Source organism: Molothrus aeneus, chromosome 5, assembly GCF_037042795.1.
Source record: "Molothrus aeneus isolate 106 chromosome 5, BPBGC_Maene_1.0, whole genome shotgun sequence".
NCBI classification, from domain to species: Eukaryota; Metazoa; Chordata; class Aves; order Passeriformes; family Icteridae; genus Molothrus; species Molothrus aeneus.
Window position 1 is genome coordinate 36,813,054 of NC_089650.1, and position 17,595 is coordinate 36,830,648.

Genomic DNA, 17,595 nt, shown 5'->3' on the forward strand with positions numbered 1-17,595 from the left:
AGCAAGCATCATCAAACTAATGCACTGAGCAGCTGTAGTTCCTTCACCTCAATCCTAACAGTCCAAGACCTGAATGCACTTGTAAATTACTATTAGTTCTGAATCACTAGAATGTGTTGTTCTTTCCCCAGAGCTATATCCATGCATAATTTACTGATTTCCCACTGCTTACTTTATAAAATGTTGAAAATCCATGCACATACTTGGACCATTTTAGCAGGTTTTACAGACTGACAGTCCTTTTATTTGTATGAGTTCAGCATACAGCCATGTGATACACTGAAGCTAAGAAAAACTGGGGAGGATGATTCACAGGAAAATTTTTGAGAAGTCCATTTCTTCTAATTCAGTGCAAAAACAATTCACATACAGTCAATAATCAGAGACTTAATTCTACATTATTTTAAATTTACTTAGTGCTGTAAGTAATCATTAGTGACAATACTACTATCGCCTGGAAATAAGGCAGGGGCAAGATCTGACCTACATCTGTTTTATAATTATAGTGTTCATAGTTGTATATTACTTTATATGTATACACTTATATGAAACAACAGCAAAATAAAACTGTTCCCACAACAATGAACAGAGTATATTGTACAGCTTATAAGTTATGGTATACAGTCAATCTGGTGTCACATACTATAGGTTATGGAATACATTCATAGACAATGATATATATTAATTTGCAAATTTAACAAAGAATTTCTTAAAGCAAGTAAGATATTACATACAATGGTGCTGATTCATCATTACTGCAGTTTAAAATATTGGCCCTTTCATGCCACAGGGAACTTGGAATCAAGGTAATGAATCACAGTCAGTACATACCATCTGACAGAGCTGCAATGATTTAAGAACAACCGGAATTTCTTGGAGTTTGAGTACTTGAATTTGCAGTCCTGAAGTTGAACGATGTAGGTTTAGTTTCTCTGTCTGGCTCTGTTATATACATATAAATACTTGTCTTACGGTATTTATCAGCTCTGCTTTTTGATTTGGAAATAAATACTCAGTTTATCACTTTCTTTCACACCAAAGAGGAACCAAGACATGGAAGCCCAAGGGCACATCCCACTGACATAGTGGCTGATGTGTTGGCTTTTAATGGGAAGTGGCACTCTAAGTATCTAATCACTCTATTTATAGAATTTAAACCCCTAAACTACTTTGGAACATTCATATATTTTACCTACTGCTAAGCTGGCAAATATTATTTAACTACAAGTCTAATCTAGATAATAGCTTTTAAATCCATTGAAGCCAAGATGCGTCAGAATAATAATCATACAACTATACAAATAGTTGTACCTAATTCCTAATTTTATAGTGCTGCAACTCTCCAGCAGTAAGAGAAATGTATGTATGTACACCTGTAACAGAGAAAGAGCAAACCTGTGTTGTGGATGGACTTGTGTCTGCTGTTCTCATGCTCAATGTTTAGGTTTATATTAAAAAAAGTATCAGCAGAGAATTGCTGTGGGAAGAGAAGCACAAAATGCTGCTCAAAAATATCTGAAGCCAGATGTCACAAAGTGACACTTTTGATTGCTAGGGCTGCTTGTGCTTCTGTTTGTGGTGGCTTCTCCAGCTACTCCCAGAGTATGATGACGAGGTTGGATGGGGAAGCTGCTTAACAGTGACAAAAACTGTTACACCTGTCTGCTGCAATGAACAATTGGTCCTTTGAGCTCAGATAGACAGGAGGCAGCCATGGGGTCTGAGGGGTTAAAGGCAGCTGGTGATTTAATGTCTGAGTTAGACTTTAAGAAACAGTATGCTTCATATTGCAAATTAATGCTTCTTTTACACAGGACCATCAGAATTAACAATAGGGTGCCAGAGTGCATCTTCACTAATCTATCCCATAACATCATGGAAGTACAATTTTCAAAGACACATATTTATATATCTGGTAACCACTTTTGTCCCTGTTACTTAACTAGCAATTAGAAATGCTTTGGGACACGCATACACATGCACACATTAAAAAAAAGGCAATACAAATTCTTTTGTTGCTATCAGAAATAATGAGTAGCAGCACATCATCGTTTCCTTGTCCCGCTGCTGCCACTGGAAGATTTATTGAAACTTCTGCTCATTTGTGGGAAGTGTACTGTTGGTGTTCTTTCAGTGGGGCCATATAGCCCTAAATTCCTGGCTGTGGCTGACTTTCGAAGAGGCTTGACACTGGGAAAAGGATTGAAGACTTGTGGCTTTGGGTTCCCAGGCTGGGGTGGTTTAGCCAGGTTTCCAGTGTCTCTGGATGAAGTGGAAGACTCTGATAAACATGGCTGGCTGGACCGATGGGATGCTGGCTCCACATCAGTTTGGGTATCTGAGTTGAGTTCCAGTGCTTCCAGTTTTAGCTGAACCGTGGACATGTTTGTACCGCTGTCCGTAGAGTCTGCCTCAGATGACTGCTGCTCAGCTTTCCGAGTAGTCCTGTCATCCAAACCACCTTCTTCTCTTTCTCCAAAGTCAGAATGTTTGGAAGCCTCCTCCTTTGCACCAGGACTATTTGTTTTGCAGCTGTCACTCTGCTCATCTATCAGTCCTACAGTATCTCCATAGCCCAGCTGGCCTTTGGCCCTAGCAATGTTCTTCCGATGGACTCGTATGTGAGTGCGCCACGGAGAGTTCAGTTTTGTCTTAAGATCTTCTTGGGGAATGGGAGACATCTTCCCCGTAGCATGGCTTGGGATGTGAATTACAGCATTTTTGAGAGACTTGTTATTCAATTTCATCTTCTTTCCTAAAAGGAGGTGGTTTATCACTGGGGAATGGTTTACCTGAGAAGGGAGGAGGCTGGTAACTGGCCCCTTGTCTGAAAGAAAGCATTTAAAAGAAACACAGTATTGTTAAAGAACAAAGCAAATTAATGTTCTAAGGATCTACCACCAAATTTGATACCTTTTTTGAGATATGGCAAAGCTCTGTAGGACAGAATATATATTTAAAAAAACAACCCAAACTTAACAATCATCACTGTATTTCACTTATGTCTTAGAGTTGAACACAAAGCAGCACCTTCTATATAAGGATTTTCTGCCCTCCCTCACTGCTTTGCACCTGTGGGGAATCCCCAAGCCAGGAATACCATGAAAATATATAATTTAAAAAAATAGCTTCTTGATTTTTGGAATTGAACCATAATAGGTGAACATTAATATTGGCTTCTGATACTTCCCTTCTCCTTCACTTCTCTTCCAACAGCAAGAGGCAATTCAGTCTCCATATGAGGTCAGTCACACAAGCCTCTCCATGAGGCTTGTGTGACTGAAAAATGGAAAACAAACTGAAGTACTATTAATGCATAAAAGCACATCTTATTAAGCCAGAGGAGTAGACTCAGAATTAGTGATTAGATGACAGTTTGATTAAATGACAAACCCAGCCCTGTATCATGATTAGTAAGATTAGAAAGATTTGTGTTTGGAAGGTAGGGGTTGGCATCCTTGGAAATCAACATTTTACTGTTTGCACTGTTTCTGCTGGCCTCTGTTCAAAGCAAACACTTCACTAATATTTTAGAAAAATCCTTCTAAACCACGTAAATAAAAAATTGCAGTTCCATGTATTCCAATGCTCCTGCTAGCACAGGTTTAGACAATCTAGAAGAGAAATAACAATTCTCCACAGCGACCCATTTGCATCGTGAATTTCAATAGCGAACTTAGAAGGATGACACCTAAGCAGGAGGAATGAGTGGGGTGGGCTGTGTTCAGCTTGCACACCCAGTAAAACCTTCAGCTATGCATTTCATGCCAACCCTTGCACTGCTGAGTCTGACAGTTTGGGTGACAGACTCCATAACATGGGTTGTTAAATAAGGGACTGATGTCCAGCTCAGTCCTTGCAACAGAATCACTATGGCTAAGGAAACTGCCGCCACAAAGGAACATCTAATCCAGTTCCTTCAGTTGCATAATTTGCCATGCCCAGATGAATTCAGAGGAGTTTAGATAATACAGACCAGCTAGGAGTCCACCTGCCACATGATCTGAAGCATCCTCATCTCTGCATTCAATTTTTTCAGTGCATCAGTATGTCAATCCTAAGAATGCCAAAGACTTGTTTTAATCAGCGAGATCAACACAATGCACCCAGATAGCAAAGCCACTTTTAAATACCATTGTTTGGTTGGTCCCTGGGACCTAAGAATACCCCAGGGTCATCATCTTCAGATCCTGACAAAAGAAGAAAAAATATCACCTTCTTGTTTTCTGCCTGCATGAAGTGGCACCCACTTTACTACTAATGTTATATCATTTACTACAATGTTATATCATCAGTCTTTCTTATTTTGTCTATTTGGTTAAATGTAAAAGAATGTCATTTGCCTGATGAAGTTAGTTTGCAATAAATCAGGGAATGAAGCACATTTTGGATGTGTTACCTGCTCTGATATACACATGGTGAACCTGCTGCTGCTGCTTCTTCTTTATCCTGGAATATTGCTTTTTCAGTGCATTAATATCAGTGGTCATACGCTCCATCATCATGCTGTTAAAAGCAGTCTGATAGTCACTTCTGCAAGAATCTATTGCTCCTGGACTTAATTCTGCAATGTTACTGGAACCAAGACTTTGTTCTTCATTCTGATCTGTAGAAGGAGGGAATAAAGTGGAGGTGAGGAGTAAATTGGCATACTCAAGAGATGTATCTGTACTTCTGTAGCTTATTTCCAAGGGAAGTCTGTGTCTGATTCCTACCATCTTATTTAACTGTAGTCTTCAATTAAAAATTTATTATAATATGTATATTTAACTAAGCTGTGCTATTTACAATAAGAAGTATTATAAATAGCACTACTGCTTAAGAATATCAGGGGTTTGAAGGGAGGTTAAAGAGTACAAAAGTCAATTAACATGGCAGTCCAAAATTGTAAGCATAGCTTTTCAAATATCCAAAAGTACATTGAGCCACCTCTGAAGTAATTCAATAACAGATTATTAAAGATATTTGGTTGTTGTAGAGGCCAAAAATGCAAGTTATAAAATACATTACAGTCAAGCAGGCATGAAATTAAACAATCAACCTAGTGCTACCAGCAAGAAGCATCAAGAAACTATACCACAGGGAGAAAGTTGCTAGTAGCAACAAAAAGGATAGGCACAGAGCAGCTGAGGATCAGACAACTTGAGAGTGTCTCTGACTAACAGCTGCAGAGCATTAGCAGCAGAGCTGTTTATTTTCACAGCTGTTTCTGATGCACCAACCTGGCACTACAGGGTCAGGAGGATAATTCTTTTTCAAGGAATGTTTATTTGTCTTTGGCTTAGTTTGCAACAGCAGCTTGATGTTCTGACTAAGTACTAGTTTGAAGCAGCAGGTAAAGAGTCCCCCAGGAAGTGAAAAACAAAACACCACAGCAAGGAAAATTGCAGCTTACAGGTCTCAGTAAAACCAAGACACAAGAATGATGAAGCGCGAACAGCAACTTGTTACATCAGTCTGGGGTTTTTTGAGGGTAAGGTGGTGCTGAGTTGGGGATAAATAAAAATGGCCTCTCCCAAGATACTGTGAAATCACTGTTGATCCAGTACCATTTCATAAAGGCTACTACTTTTCTTGTATGGATCAGCATTTTGTACTGCTTATAGAGAATTTGCACCGGTGTTCATACAATTCTATCAAGAAACTTCCATGCAGAAGGATTTGAAAAATGGTGACATTTTGAATATATCCAAAACATACAACAATCTGGAGGTTTGGCCAAAAGGGCAGTGAAATCACCTGCAGAGTTCACTCACTGCTGATAGGTTCCAGTATTAGCCATGCATATGTTAATAAATGTCAAGATAATTTATTAAAGGAACACCCTTCAGAAAATGCTGACTACTTAACAGCTGTCTCAGAAATATGCATGGATTTAGGGTAGAATTTTTTTCAAATATGGTTCTTTTTTTGTGGAACGGCAACAATATGGGCTTGTTTTGTTACTATTACTGTAGCCAAACCCTTAACTCACACCATCATTTACTGTACACCTACAGCCTTCCAACCTGGCTTTGACAACATCTTCATGGAGCACAGAGCAAGTCATTTGGTACCTGCTGTAACCTCTGTGTGCATAGAAAACACATCTTCCATAGCAGCTTTCACAGACAGAACTGCAGATAATTTCTGCCAGGTCATATAGATTTAACTGTTTTTCCAAAATTAAAGAAGTCATTTTTACCTTTCATCTGTTTTTGGTATTTTTGGAGTTCTGGTGCCAAAAACCCACTTAATGGTCCAAGACAACCAATTGCATTAGCAATTGAGTCTTCATCATCTAAGTCATTTTCTTCATCACTGTCTCTGGTTCTGCCTAACCTGCTGTCAAAAGAGAACATAAGAGAATTAAGGAAGGTACATTCTTAAATGTGAACATTACCAAGCATTTTTTTATCTTTTTTAGAAGCATGCAAGGGAGGATCCACCTGCCTTTTCATCTGCAAAGGGTAAACAATAACTTTATACACCATAAGCAGTGCATTTCAAACTTACCCTGAAAATGAAGTTGATTTTACTGCTGCAGGGAAAGGAGTAATATTGTATGTATATTTCTCCCTCAATTCTGCCAGTTGTGGGAAAGGAAACTGAGCCATGGTGTAAACAGTCTGGAGGTAAAAAAAAAGCAACTTTAAAAACTTTTTGCTTTAATTAACAGTCTCACAAAAGATTTCTCCATGAACAGACTTCCACAGTCTTGCAGGATTAAAGGCTGCACATTCTTGCACATTCACATGCTGTAAGAAAATGGTCTAGTTTAATTATTCAGTCAGTAATTCCTGTAAGAAAAATAGAGACTGACTCACTAGAAAGATACAGTTCTGTTTAAAAAAAAAGGAACTGATAACATGAGCTGTAGGATCCTTTACAACTCCTATACTCATTTAAAAATTATTGTCAACCCCTTCTTGCCAGCACACCAGAAATCCTCTTTCAATTATGATTTCACTTACATGAAAGCATCATTTAGGATTTGGGGGTCTTTCCAGGAGACCTAAGTTTTTGCTCAAGTATTCAACAAAGTATTAGCACTAGCACAGATAGGAAGGAGCAGTTGATGTGGACTGTTAGCTGGTTCAATATTTTACTGAGAAGCTCAAGAGCTTGTGTGAGGAAATCACATCAGCCAAAAATCATCACTAAAGAGGAAGGATCCAACATATGCAAGTTTTCTTCCCTCAATTTCTAGTTTTGATTGCTGGCTAGTTTTGAGGCTAAAGGTGGGATTTGGTGGGGTAAAGGTAGTAGTTTTTCTAAAATGCTAATAGATTTTCTTCACATCAATACTCAGAATTTAAGAAGATACATAGTTGCAAATATATTTCCTTTTAGCATTATTTTTGCTGCAAGTCACCAGCCCACCTGGCATAAAGACACATCACATTCATTGCAGTATCACTGCTGATTTGTTCCTACATACTTTAGTTGCCTTTTTCCCTCTGCATTTGTTCACTATTCAGAACTTTCAAATAACTGCCAAATAATTCATTCTGAGTCTCAATGTCAGAAGAAAAAAATATATATGTAATTTCCCATAGTTTCTCTGAAATATTAAAGCTTTTCCACATCCTGAAAATTAAATATCTTTTGAAAGACAGCAACATAAAATTTTCTCATTAGCTATGACAGTAAATCTTCACTTATATATTTTTTTCCCTGTGCTTTTAAGTCAGTGACATTTTCATCTGAAGGCAAATGACCTCAATTAAGATGAAAGGAAATTCTGAACAGTTTCTACACAATCCATTCTTGAACCATGCCTTGTCTATGCTAAGTACACTGAGGAAAATTGCCAACATGAATTCAGTAGTAGACATTTCCTGCCATAAGGAGGGAGAAAAGTTTTGTTAATGGCAATGATGTAAGCACTGAGGAGCAGGAAGGACAGTCCCCTCTGATTCAGAGAGAGGGCAATAGTGCCCCTCAACAGACTTCTGTGTGAGAATGCTTCTACAGTTCAAGCCCTGCACAGCCTCTAAGGAAAGGAAGATGCCTTCAAAAATCCATAGCATGAACTGAAGTTTTGCCACTCGATTAAACTACAGTGCTACTGTGAAAGATAAATATTCCCTAGGGCCTGAACAGTGATTTCCCATTGGTCTACCAGACAAAGGGATTTTATGATCTAGAGAAAGACCTACCTCCAGCCCAACATGTCTGCCTGCTTGTTTGATCTCCACCATACTTTCCTGTTAGGTTTTATTTTTTTCCATGTGTTTCAACTCTCTCCAGAGGTTTGTCTGGAATTTATTTCTACTCCTTATGTCAATGTCCTTCTCAGGTAACTTGTTCCATATGCTAGTTACCCTTTAAGTGAAACAGTCAACTTCAATTCCTCCATTTGCTCCTTGCACCTACTGTTTCAGATTATACTTTTAGCTTTTGCCTGTCTCCAATCTGTGTCTCTTCCACATCTGCTACAAGTTCTTTCATTTAGCATACATATTTTAGCTTAACTATTGTAATCAGGTTATAACTGCAGGCCTTGCTTACCACCTGGCTAAGAGATCCACAAAACAAATTTTATGCCAGTGCCAGTTCCACTGGAAATTTTAAAAAATATTGTCAGCCAACATCTCTGATATCCTCCCAGCAACAATTCAGAGTCAAAGCATTCTTTTTCTAGTCATTACACAGCCTTGGATGCCATTTGGTTAATTCTGGGGAGCTGTCCCAGAGAGAAATAGCCTACACACAAAAGCATGATGCAGCCAAACTTAGCATCTTATTTACATAAGGGACAGATCCTGGGAACAAGAAAAGAGACAAGGACAAAACCCCCTCTATTCTCACTTTAAATCATTTGACAATCCTTTTCCTTACTCTAAAAATGCAGAGCTGTCTACACCCTCAGCAGAACACCATATGGGAGGTGATGGGCTGTGGCTTCCAAACAGGGTAAGCCATTTTGCAGACATCTTATTACTTATCTCCATAGCTGCCCCCCACTGGTTTAAGGATATTTTTTCTTTTCAGTTTGACTAAGAAAACAAAACAAAAAGCAGAATCAAAAACAAACCCAAAAGAAAACAAAGTGTTACTCAAGTAGCAAGTTAACAGTGAATACCATCAAATCAGGGCAACTGCCTCGGCAGATGGTCCAAAATGCTAGAGTACCACAGAAGGATTAATCCCTGTTCCCCTCTGTTCTAGTAAATACAAAGGGATGCCTCTTCTCCAGTTGGCTGCTCATCTCCTCTGTGCTGCGTGTTCCTGGGTGTACAAACTGAAGCAGTTTAGCTGGTTATAAAAGTGCTCACTTTCTGACAAGGCATGGAAGCACAGACTCAGTCTAGCACACTCTGTTTAGAATATCTGCAGACACCTGACTACAGCCTTCTGTCTCCATATTGGAACCAATACATACCCAGCCTAGAATCTGATGTGTACAGCACTTACCCTTTATTCACCCAGACTGTTCAGTCTGAAAAAGGAAGAAACTGTAGGCTGGCATGCTCCTCCAATGCCTTCATGCTCTCCTCAGCAAAAACATTAAGAACTTTTGTCACACAAGGGCCAAATCTGCAAAAGCTTTAAGACTCACCCTAACTATAGGTACTGTCTGCATGGGAGCAATAAAACTGCAGCACCTATACATGCTGGTGGAAAGAATGAGGACATGAGTCCCCTTGTTCTACTTTAGACATCTGCTCTATCAACACTTCCCTTGAAGGATCAGTTGTACCTCCCTCCTCTAATTCCTAAAAGAAACAAGGCTCTTAGAGCACAATTTGTTTTTCAGTGGTTGAGAAGTGCCTGTTAGGCTGGCTTAAGTGAGCCTGGACAAGCAGTTTAGATGCAAATATAAGTGTTATGCAGGTCTGAAGAGAAGTGAGATGATTGCCACCAGCGAGCTCTTCTGAAATGCGATGGGAATGTAGAGTGGGATATTATAATCCTTTCCCCACAGTAGGATACTAGTCCTTGAGCCATCTTGTAAAAAATATTAGATGTAAATTAATAATTTTGATTTTTATTAGGGAAAAAGCAAAGAAAATGAAAACAAAGCATCTCTGCATGACTCCTCTGAAAAAGCTTAAAGCAATTTAAAAACCAGCATGTTCGAGAAGCCTGGATCTTTTCATTAATGCAATGGTTCATATTTCTTAATTTTTTTCTCCAACCACATACATGGTAGCACTTATATGCCCTGATGGTAAACTCTTGTAGTTCCTTATTCTTTCCACTTAGGGTAAAGAGTGGAGGCCTCAGAGATGGCTACACTGCCAGTGCCTGCCTTTGACTTGAAGAAAGCTATGCAAACTATATTGTGGTTTCTTCAACAGAGAGGACACACATAAACCAGACACACTGTTCCTCCATACATAGAACTTAAACCTGCCACATTCTCCATATCAATGGCAATGCTATCCTATCTTAACACTCCTGTCAGTGCCATAAAATACACACATACACTATGAACACACATATCTATTGTGACAAATACTCATTTTTTGTTGAAGCACAAAAAGATTGCTAATTTGCTAGTATTTGTAGTTGCAAGAGTTAAAAAAAATATCCCTCCAACCCATGCCTTATCTCCTATTACACACAGCAACAAAGAAAGAAATCCACAGAGTCACAAAAGACCACCTCAACTTCCCCAAAATTATTCTTATTCACAAATGCCACATATTGATTTTGTACCACACTGGAGACCAGGAACTGAAACACAATGAGAAGATGTCAGCTTGTGCTGCCCTCCTTACACATCCTCACTATCTGAACTGTCTTGTGAAGAACTTTAACACTTTTTAAAAGCTTGTGAGTACCTCTGACCAGCTGCATTTCCATTTTTGAAGCAAAACAAAGCCATAACATTCACTTCTCCCATTCCTAGAGCTTTGTCATCAGACAAAATAACAATGACCAAAATAATAAAACTGAAAATAGTGTATTTTAACAGCCTTCCAACAATAGGTAACAGAAGTCACTTGCTAACAGCTGTTATTAAACTTTTGTAGCTTCACAGACTGACTTTTTTCCTTCCCTTAAGTCAGGTACGAAGTTTCAGGTGAATTATCTTCTCTGTACTTGCTCCCATTTGATCAGTATGCTCTAACCCATCAAAAGGAAAGTTCCAGAACTGCAGCACTAAGTCCTTATAAAGCATGTAAGTAGACAACACCTTAAAAATACCACAAGAGTAAGTGTAACTGTAAATAAATAAATAAAGTTATCTGCTATACTAAAGGCCCTTTCCTTTCCCAGAACAATGTGGGTCTTTGTTCTCATACAATGGCATATACTTTGATAATTCAATTATCTACAAATGTCTTTGTTTACAGTACATTACTGACTGTTCATGTTTTGGTTTTTTTTAAATCATTAAGGACTTTTTCTACACTTCTCACTTCATTAACCCTTATTTCCCAGTGTCTGCAGAATGGAAAGGACACAGTGTAATAAAAAACTGACCAAAACATAAAAATAAGGCAAAGAACACCCTAAAAATGGTGACTATGAAACATCCTAGAAATGGTGACTAATCTTGTGTAAATGGAATTGAGCATCATATCCCAAAAGACTCAGCTGTCAACACAGAATCAATTTTTATTAAATGACACCTAGTGGTTCTCTACATTTCATATAAAAATAAGATTCTAGCTCTAACTGCAGGTCACCTACTTGTTTCATTGACATGCTAGCTCAACTCTGTTATCTGAAACTTTTATTCTTGGGAGAATTTAGGTTTCTGCAGTATTTGAAGAAAAATGCAATTTATTAGAAATCAAGACCTGAAGAAATCAACACAGAAAACACAAAAATTAATTATGTTACAATTACTCACCTGCATAAGTTCATTGCTGTCAATCAGACTGTCTTCAAGCATCTCCTGGGTCAGCTTGCCCATAGTACTGTAAAACTCATCTGCAGTTTCACAACACTCAATTTGCCTACATCAAAATACATGTTAGTTTTTATTTGACTTTTGCATATGATTCTACATGCTCAAAACAAAACTCATCTTCTTGTCATCATAAAATATACATTTCTGTTAGCTTAACTTCTAAGTTTATTTGCAGTTCTGCCTAGACTTCCAAATAATAAAACTATGCACACAACATTGGAAAAGCTGCAGCACTAAAAAGATGCATTGACTACAGCCTGCTGTCCTGACTCCTCATGATAACAGATGAATGTATCTCCAGACAGGCTATTCCCTCTGCCCCTTTCATTCTGCAGCACAAGAATCAATACATTTTGCCTCCTACTAGCACGAGGGGGTTCTCTTATCAGCTCAAAAAGGGAGCATAAAGATTTCTTGACTACCTCATCACTCATTCTTCACCATGCACCAAATGGCCAAATTCACTGTCTGAACTTTGTCAGACAGGACGATATTCACTGGCCACAAACCATTCCTGTGGAATAAATTAGTACAGATGCATTCATACATGTAATTGTGTTAAAAAATAATTAGGCTAACATAAAGCACAATGAAGGAAAATTCACTCATCATATTTGTGAATGCTATTTCTAAATTAGGGGTGGGAAGAGTGTGGATTTTGGTTTTTTGTTTGCTTTGGTAGGATGCTTTTGTTTGCCTTGTTTTGGGAAGGGGGTTCAATTGGATACTTTTTCTGCACTTTTCTTTACATTTCTAAAAGCACAGAATCATTCTAAAAACAGAGAGTGTCATCTAGAGGAAAAGAAATATGAGTAATATGCTTTTGTGAATTGGTGTTCTACACACATTAGGGTCAGCTGCTAAACATCTCTCCTGTCAAGTGAGAAATTTGTTTTTCTTATATCCCAAGGAAGTGCTTTGATGGCTACATATTGTAGCCTCTCCTCTAAAACCCAGATGCTGGAATCATGAAAAAAATACACTGCCTTTTTTCTTAAGCAATACAAAAAGCAGCTTCCCTTGATCTTCAGCAACTGCACATAACAACCATTGAGCTATGAAACTCCTGAAGTCTTAACACGGTTTGGGTAAAATAATGATTATGTAGCTAAAAAAAACCTTAAAAAGTAGTATAAACAGCAGGTATGTAGCCAATTATCACAAACTTATGGCTTACCTGCCCTGCTACCTTTAGTCTCTCATGACCTCCACATACTGCTTTCTCTACTGCCCCTATATTTAACTTCCCCATTCCTTCAGCCTCCCTCAAAACAGAAGTACGATTGAGCCACCTACATTTTAAAAATGCACTTCTCACCCTATTTTCATTTTGAGAATGAATCTTGAGAAGTATGAAGATCATGAGACTATGAACACTATTTCTGGCCCCACCTCTTTAAATCCCCCATTCTAGTTCTAATGGTGGACAAAGAGAAGTAAAAATATTACCATCTTCTCCCAGCATAAACAGTGCCCTGTCTTTTACCAGACCTTCTCCCATTCCCCACAAACAACAGTTGCAAGACATGCAGAGTGATCAGCTTATTTCTCTTAGACACATTCTTATATATTTCTTGATTCTGTTCCTTTCAATTTCTTAAAATGTTTAATTTTTCTTTAAGTTTTACGGTAAAATCTTCAAAGTAGTAAGTTCCTTTTTATCATGTTATGAGTTGTAGCATTCACAATTATAACTTTTAAGTGTACAGAGATCTACTGAAAGAACTTTTTATCTAAAACACTATGTGTCTACATACGGCTTAATCCCAATGCAAATGATTCATACAAGTTTCATTCATTGAACTGAACTGAATATAAAAAAGCTCTCAAGAAATTATTATTTTAATTATTACTCTTCAGATTAAAAATTAAATGTACTAAACAAATCCTCTTACCATGCAACTGGCCTGCAGTGCTAATTTATTCAGAAAGGAAAAAGGAAATGAAACTTCCAAGGACAGACTGAACATAAATCCCATTGGTTCAATTTCAGAGAAAAAAGGAAGACGAGTTTTAATAGGCTTGAAGAAAGCTATCACAAGAAAAAAAATCGATGCAGCTGCTGATGCCAGCTGAAAAATGTTTCCAGCTGAACTAACATCTGCTTGACCTGTCAGAGCTCACACCTCCCACTGAAGCCAGTGACAAAACTCATTTCTCTGGGAGCACTGTAAACTCCTCGGAACACAAATATTTGCTTTGACAACAGAGAGGTTTGAAGAACTAACCACCTCTTGTGTTCTGGCCATGTGGTGAGTTTCCAAGGCCACAAAGGACTACAATGGAAACTTGGCTGGAATGTGCTGAAAAGCAGAGAATTTCAGGAAAATTCATTTTCAGGCCTTAACAGAAAAGACTCACGTACCACAGGGTCATTCCCTTAGTAACACTGAACACTTGTACTGGGCAAAGCCAATGGGCTCAAATCCTTAAGTCTCCTTAAGTGAAACTAAGGAAATTAACATCCCCACTTTCAGGTACCCAACTAAATTAGTTGGTCACCCTCAAATCTCTTAATCTGTCTTTATACAGAGTATTTACCACTTCCTTCAGAGGTTTATGTTCAGGAAAGTCCAACCTTTTAGCACAGCATAAAGACAAAATACACAGACAACTCCAGCAACTGGAGACATTTTCTCCAAAAAGGGTCAATTAATTATAATGCCCATTCTGACATAATGTCAGAATTACGTGTTTTTAAGAAACCATAAAGGTCCTTTTTGCAGCTTTTTCAAAACAATCTTTTTCCTGAAAGATTGTATCTTGTTTAGAATTGAGAACATCTTAAAGAAAACAAAAGTTAAACATGGCTCATCCTGAAAAGAAAAATCAGGTAAAAATGATCACTTACTCTCCTAGCTTTGCCCAGATAGCCAAAGCTACTCTCAGTATAATTTCAGAGCCTTCAAAGAATACTGAATCCCAGATCTTCAGAACTGTATGGTTAGGCAGACAGGTGGCAAAGAGTGTCAGAAACCACTGCATTGTGAAGACATTTGTAAGTGGGGGTTCATAGCCTCCTGAAGTTAAAAAAACAAACAAGAAAAAAACAAGTTACTTGAAGTAACTGCAATTTACTATCATTTTACAAGGAGTATAAACTGCATCATAAAATACACCAGACATTCTAGCACCTCTGTTATTGCTCAAAACTTACTCAGCCTGCAGCTGTCCAAAGATAAGCTGAGAACAATGGAAAAATTACATAATCACCTTCCATTATGCTGCACTGCAAAAAACTAAGCAGCATCATTGGCTTTGGACTATAAACCCTGGAATACACCACCACATTTTCTCCCTTATTTCAGAAAGACTGTTTCTCTTTCCCCAAAGCCATATGATATAAAAGCTTCTATCAAAAAGAAAAACCAAACCCACCAACTTCCCCACAAAATGCTGCATTTTTTCACCAACTGATGGCGTAAGTCTTTATCTACATGGTGATAAGGTGACTGTCTCTGTAAAGTCATATCTATTATTTTAATACCCTGGTGTACTTGTTAAGTTTCAAACAAAATGTAGTATTTCAGGCTGAAACTCTAAAATGTTACTTTTTCATTATGCTCAGAGAACACTTTGTGCATCCCAGTATCAACTGATGCACTGAAGGCCATCACCAGAGAGGCCAGCCTGTGAAAACACTTTCAAACAGTAAGTATTTCCTTGAAACAAACAAATACCATTTGTTTGTTTTTTATACAGTTTGGGCATAGACATATGGAACATAGCAGCAGATCTTTTCCAAGGTGGAACTCAGGGTATACTTAGCTTCCCAACTGAAAAAGAAACCAAATCAACTAACAAAAAACCTCTTACCCTTCCCAGAACATCCCTAAATAAAAGAGCTGTAAGTCTGGACAGAATGCTATGCCAGGGAAAAAAAAATCACAATGCAAAGCCAGTTTTCAGGTAGGAACCTAAGATATACTTCTGAGTTTTGTACCTGTCTATTGATAAGGATCCAGGTGAAGAAATACTAAGCAGCCCTCACTGGTTCTCACACTGTAACTCTTCCCAGAATAGCTATATGAGCCAGCAACTACACAGAGCAGTAGGAGGACACCTATCCTGAGCTAAGGCAAGAAATTACCTTTCCAAGACAGCCTCCATACTAAGCTAAGTGTTAATGTTGTCACTCCATGCTTTGTATATTCTTGTCAACACAATTCTGTTTGCAGCTACTGGTGGGACCAAATTCTTTCCCTTTGTTTTTTCCTGGAAGTACACCTATTTATATTCAGGTTATCAGTAACAGAAACCATCATATTTCATCTTAAAAATTTAAAATACATATTCTAAGCAATAAACTCATGTAAACACTTAAAATATTGTATTTTTAAATCAGTGCTCAGATGAAACTACAGCAAGACAGAGTTGAAGAGTTGAACAGCATTTTCTGTTGAACATACCTCCACTTTCTCTGTTAGCAGCTCTTTGCAGGGTGTCTAAGTGCTGGGACAGTTCAGGAAGCTTCATTCGTAAAAGATCTCGGAAAACAGCCATATCCACAGAGAGAGCACGGAGATTATTGACAAAGTAGCTATCAGGAAGCACCTTATCAATTAGGTAAATCATGATCTGTGGGCAGAATGAAAGACTATCATGTAGGACTTAAAGAGCAGTTATTTTCTAGGAATAACAGAAAAATAAAATTTCTCTGTTCACTAAAGAATGAATTGGAGCCAGTGGCAACACATACTTATGGCACCTCCATTTATATGGGGAAAAAATATTATCACTTTGAGCATCCTCAGGTATCCTAGATATCCACAAACATTCAAGGTACAAAGGCCTCTTGAAACTGTCCAGAATTTATGAACCATGAAATGACTGAAATCAATGACTGAAATCAATGTCACAGTAAGCTATGCCCAAGCTGGCAGCATTACCCCCACCAAAAACAATTTTTGACACTTCTGATGTTGGAACTGTTTATGAGATTCTCCACTGCTGGAGAGTCTCACTATCCCTTCTCGGGTTAATGCCACAACTAGAAGACTGATTTTGCAAATCCCCTATTTTGCCTCTCCAAAATGCAAGGCACTGTTCTTTAAAAAGAAATTCTCCATATATTTTACTGTGATTTGTTACCATATGCTGCACTCCATCTTGTCACTTTAGAAGGTGCTAAATTAAGCAGCGTGAGACATTTTAAGCAGACATCTGTTTCAAGTGAGGTAGCTCAACTACATGGATGGTAAGGAATTAAATGGATACTGTCAAACTTTTGAGAATGAAGAAATGCAACAAAAAACATGCAGAAGCTGATGATTATCATCAGCCTAACAGAAGACACTGACCCTTCACTTCAGGATCTTTTAGGATCTCTGTGGCCACTCTACTAACCACATCCAGAGAGCCTGCAGTCATCCCATCTGCATCTCTTCTACATTTCTCTCATATGAGCATCCTTACCATGTTTCATAAAGACCTTCATTCTCAAGAAATGCATTGCACCTTCACATACAGGAGACAGTCCTCCTCCAATCCCTCTCTTTTCATAAGAGGCCCACAGAAACAGCTTCTCAGACACAGGACTGCCAAGAGCACCACCTGACAGAGCCTTACTGCTCTCTTTTCTCTCCCAGCTGCTTGTGACCACATACTGCCACTTGTCCTTGAAAGATTTCCCCAGCAATAGCAGTCTTATGTTCCATGTTTTAAAGCATGTGGAACAGTAGTCAACAAAGGCAAATCAACAGCTTCTACTTGTATTTTGTCAGATGCATTATGTAACCTTTGCT

At 38.2% G+C, this 17,595-nt stretch overlaps 1 protein-coding gene across 3 annotated transcripts in view; it reads right to left on the bottom strand.

Annotated features, from left to right (window-relative positions):
- Positions 1 to 211: 211 nt before the first annotated feature.
- Positions 212 to 17,595, bottom strand: part of TBC1D30 (TBC1 domain family member 30) — a 30,077-nt gene continuing 12,693 nt past the window's right edge. Inside the window, exons 6-13 of one of the 3 annotated variants that reach the window (XM_066550145.1) lie at positions 16,261 to 16,429; positions 14,703 to 14,871; positions 11,792 to 11,897; positions 6,496 to 6,608; positions 6,185 to 6,321; positions 4,400 to 4,606; positions 4,134 to 4,190; positions 212 to 2,827 (exon numbers count right to left, since the gene is read on the bottom strand). In XM_066550145.1, the coding sequence (XP_066406242.1) occupies positions 2,046 to 2,827; positions 4,134 to 4,190; positions 4,400 to 4,606; positions 6,185 to 6,321; positions 6,496 to 6,608; positions 11,792 to 11,897; positions 14,703 to 14,871; positions 16,261 to 16,429 (1,740 nt within the window). In that variant the 3' untranslated portion in view covers positions 212 to 2,045. Of the gene's footprint in view, positions 2,828 to 4,133; positions 4,191 to 4,399; positions 4,607 to 6,184; positions 6,325 to 6,495; positions 6,609 to 11,791; positions 11,898 to 14,702; positions 14,872 to 16,260; positions 16,430 to 17,595 lie in introns of all 3 variants that reach the window. The other 2 variants (XM_066550144.1, XM_066550146.1) reach the window with 2 other exon arrangements.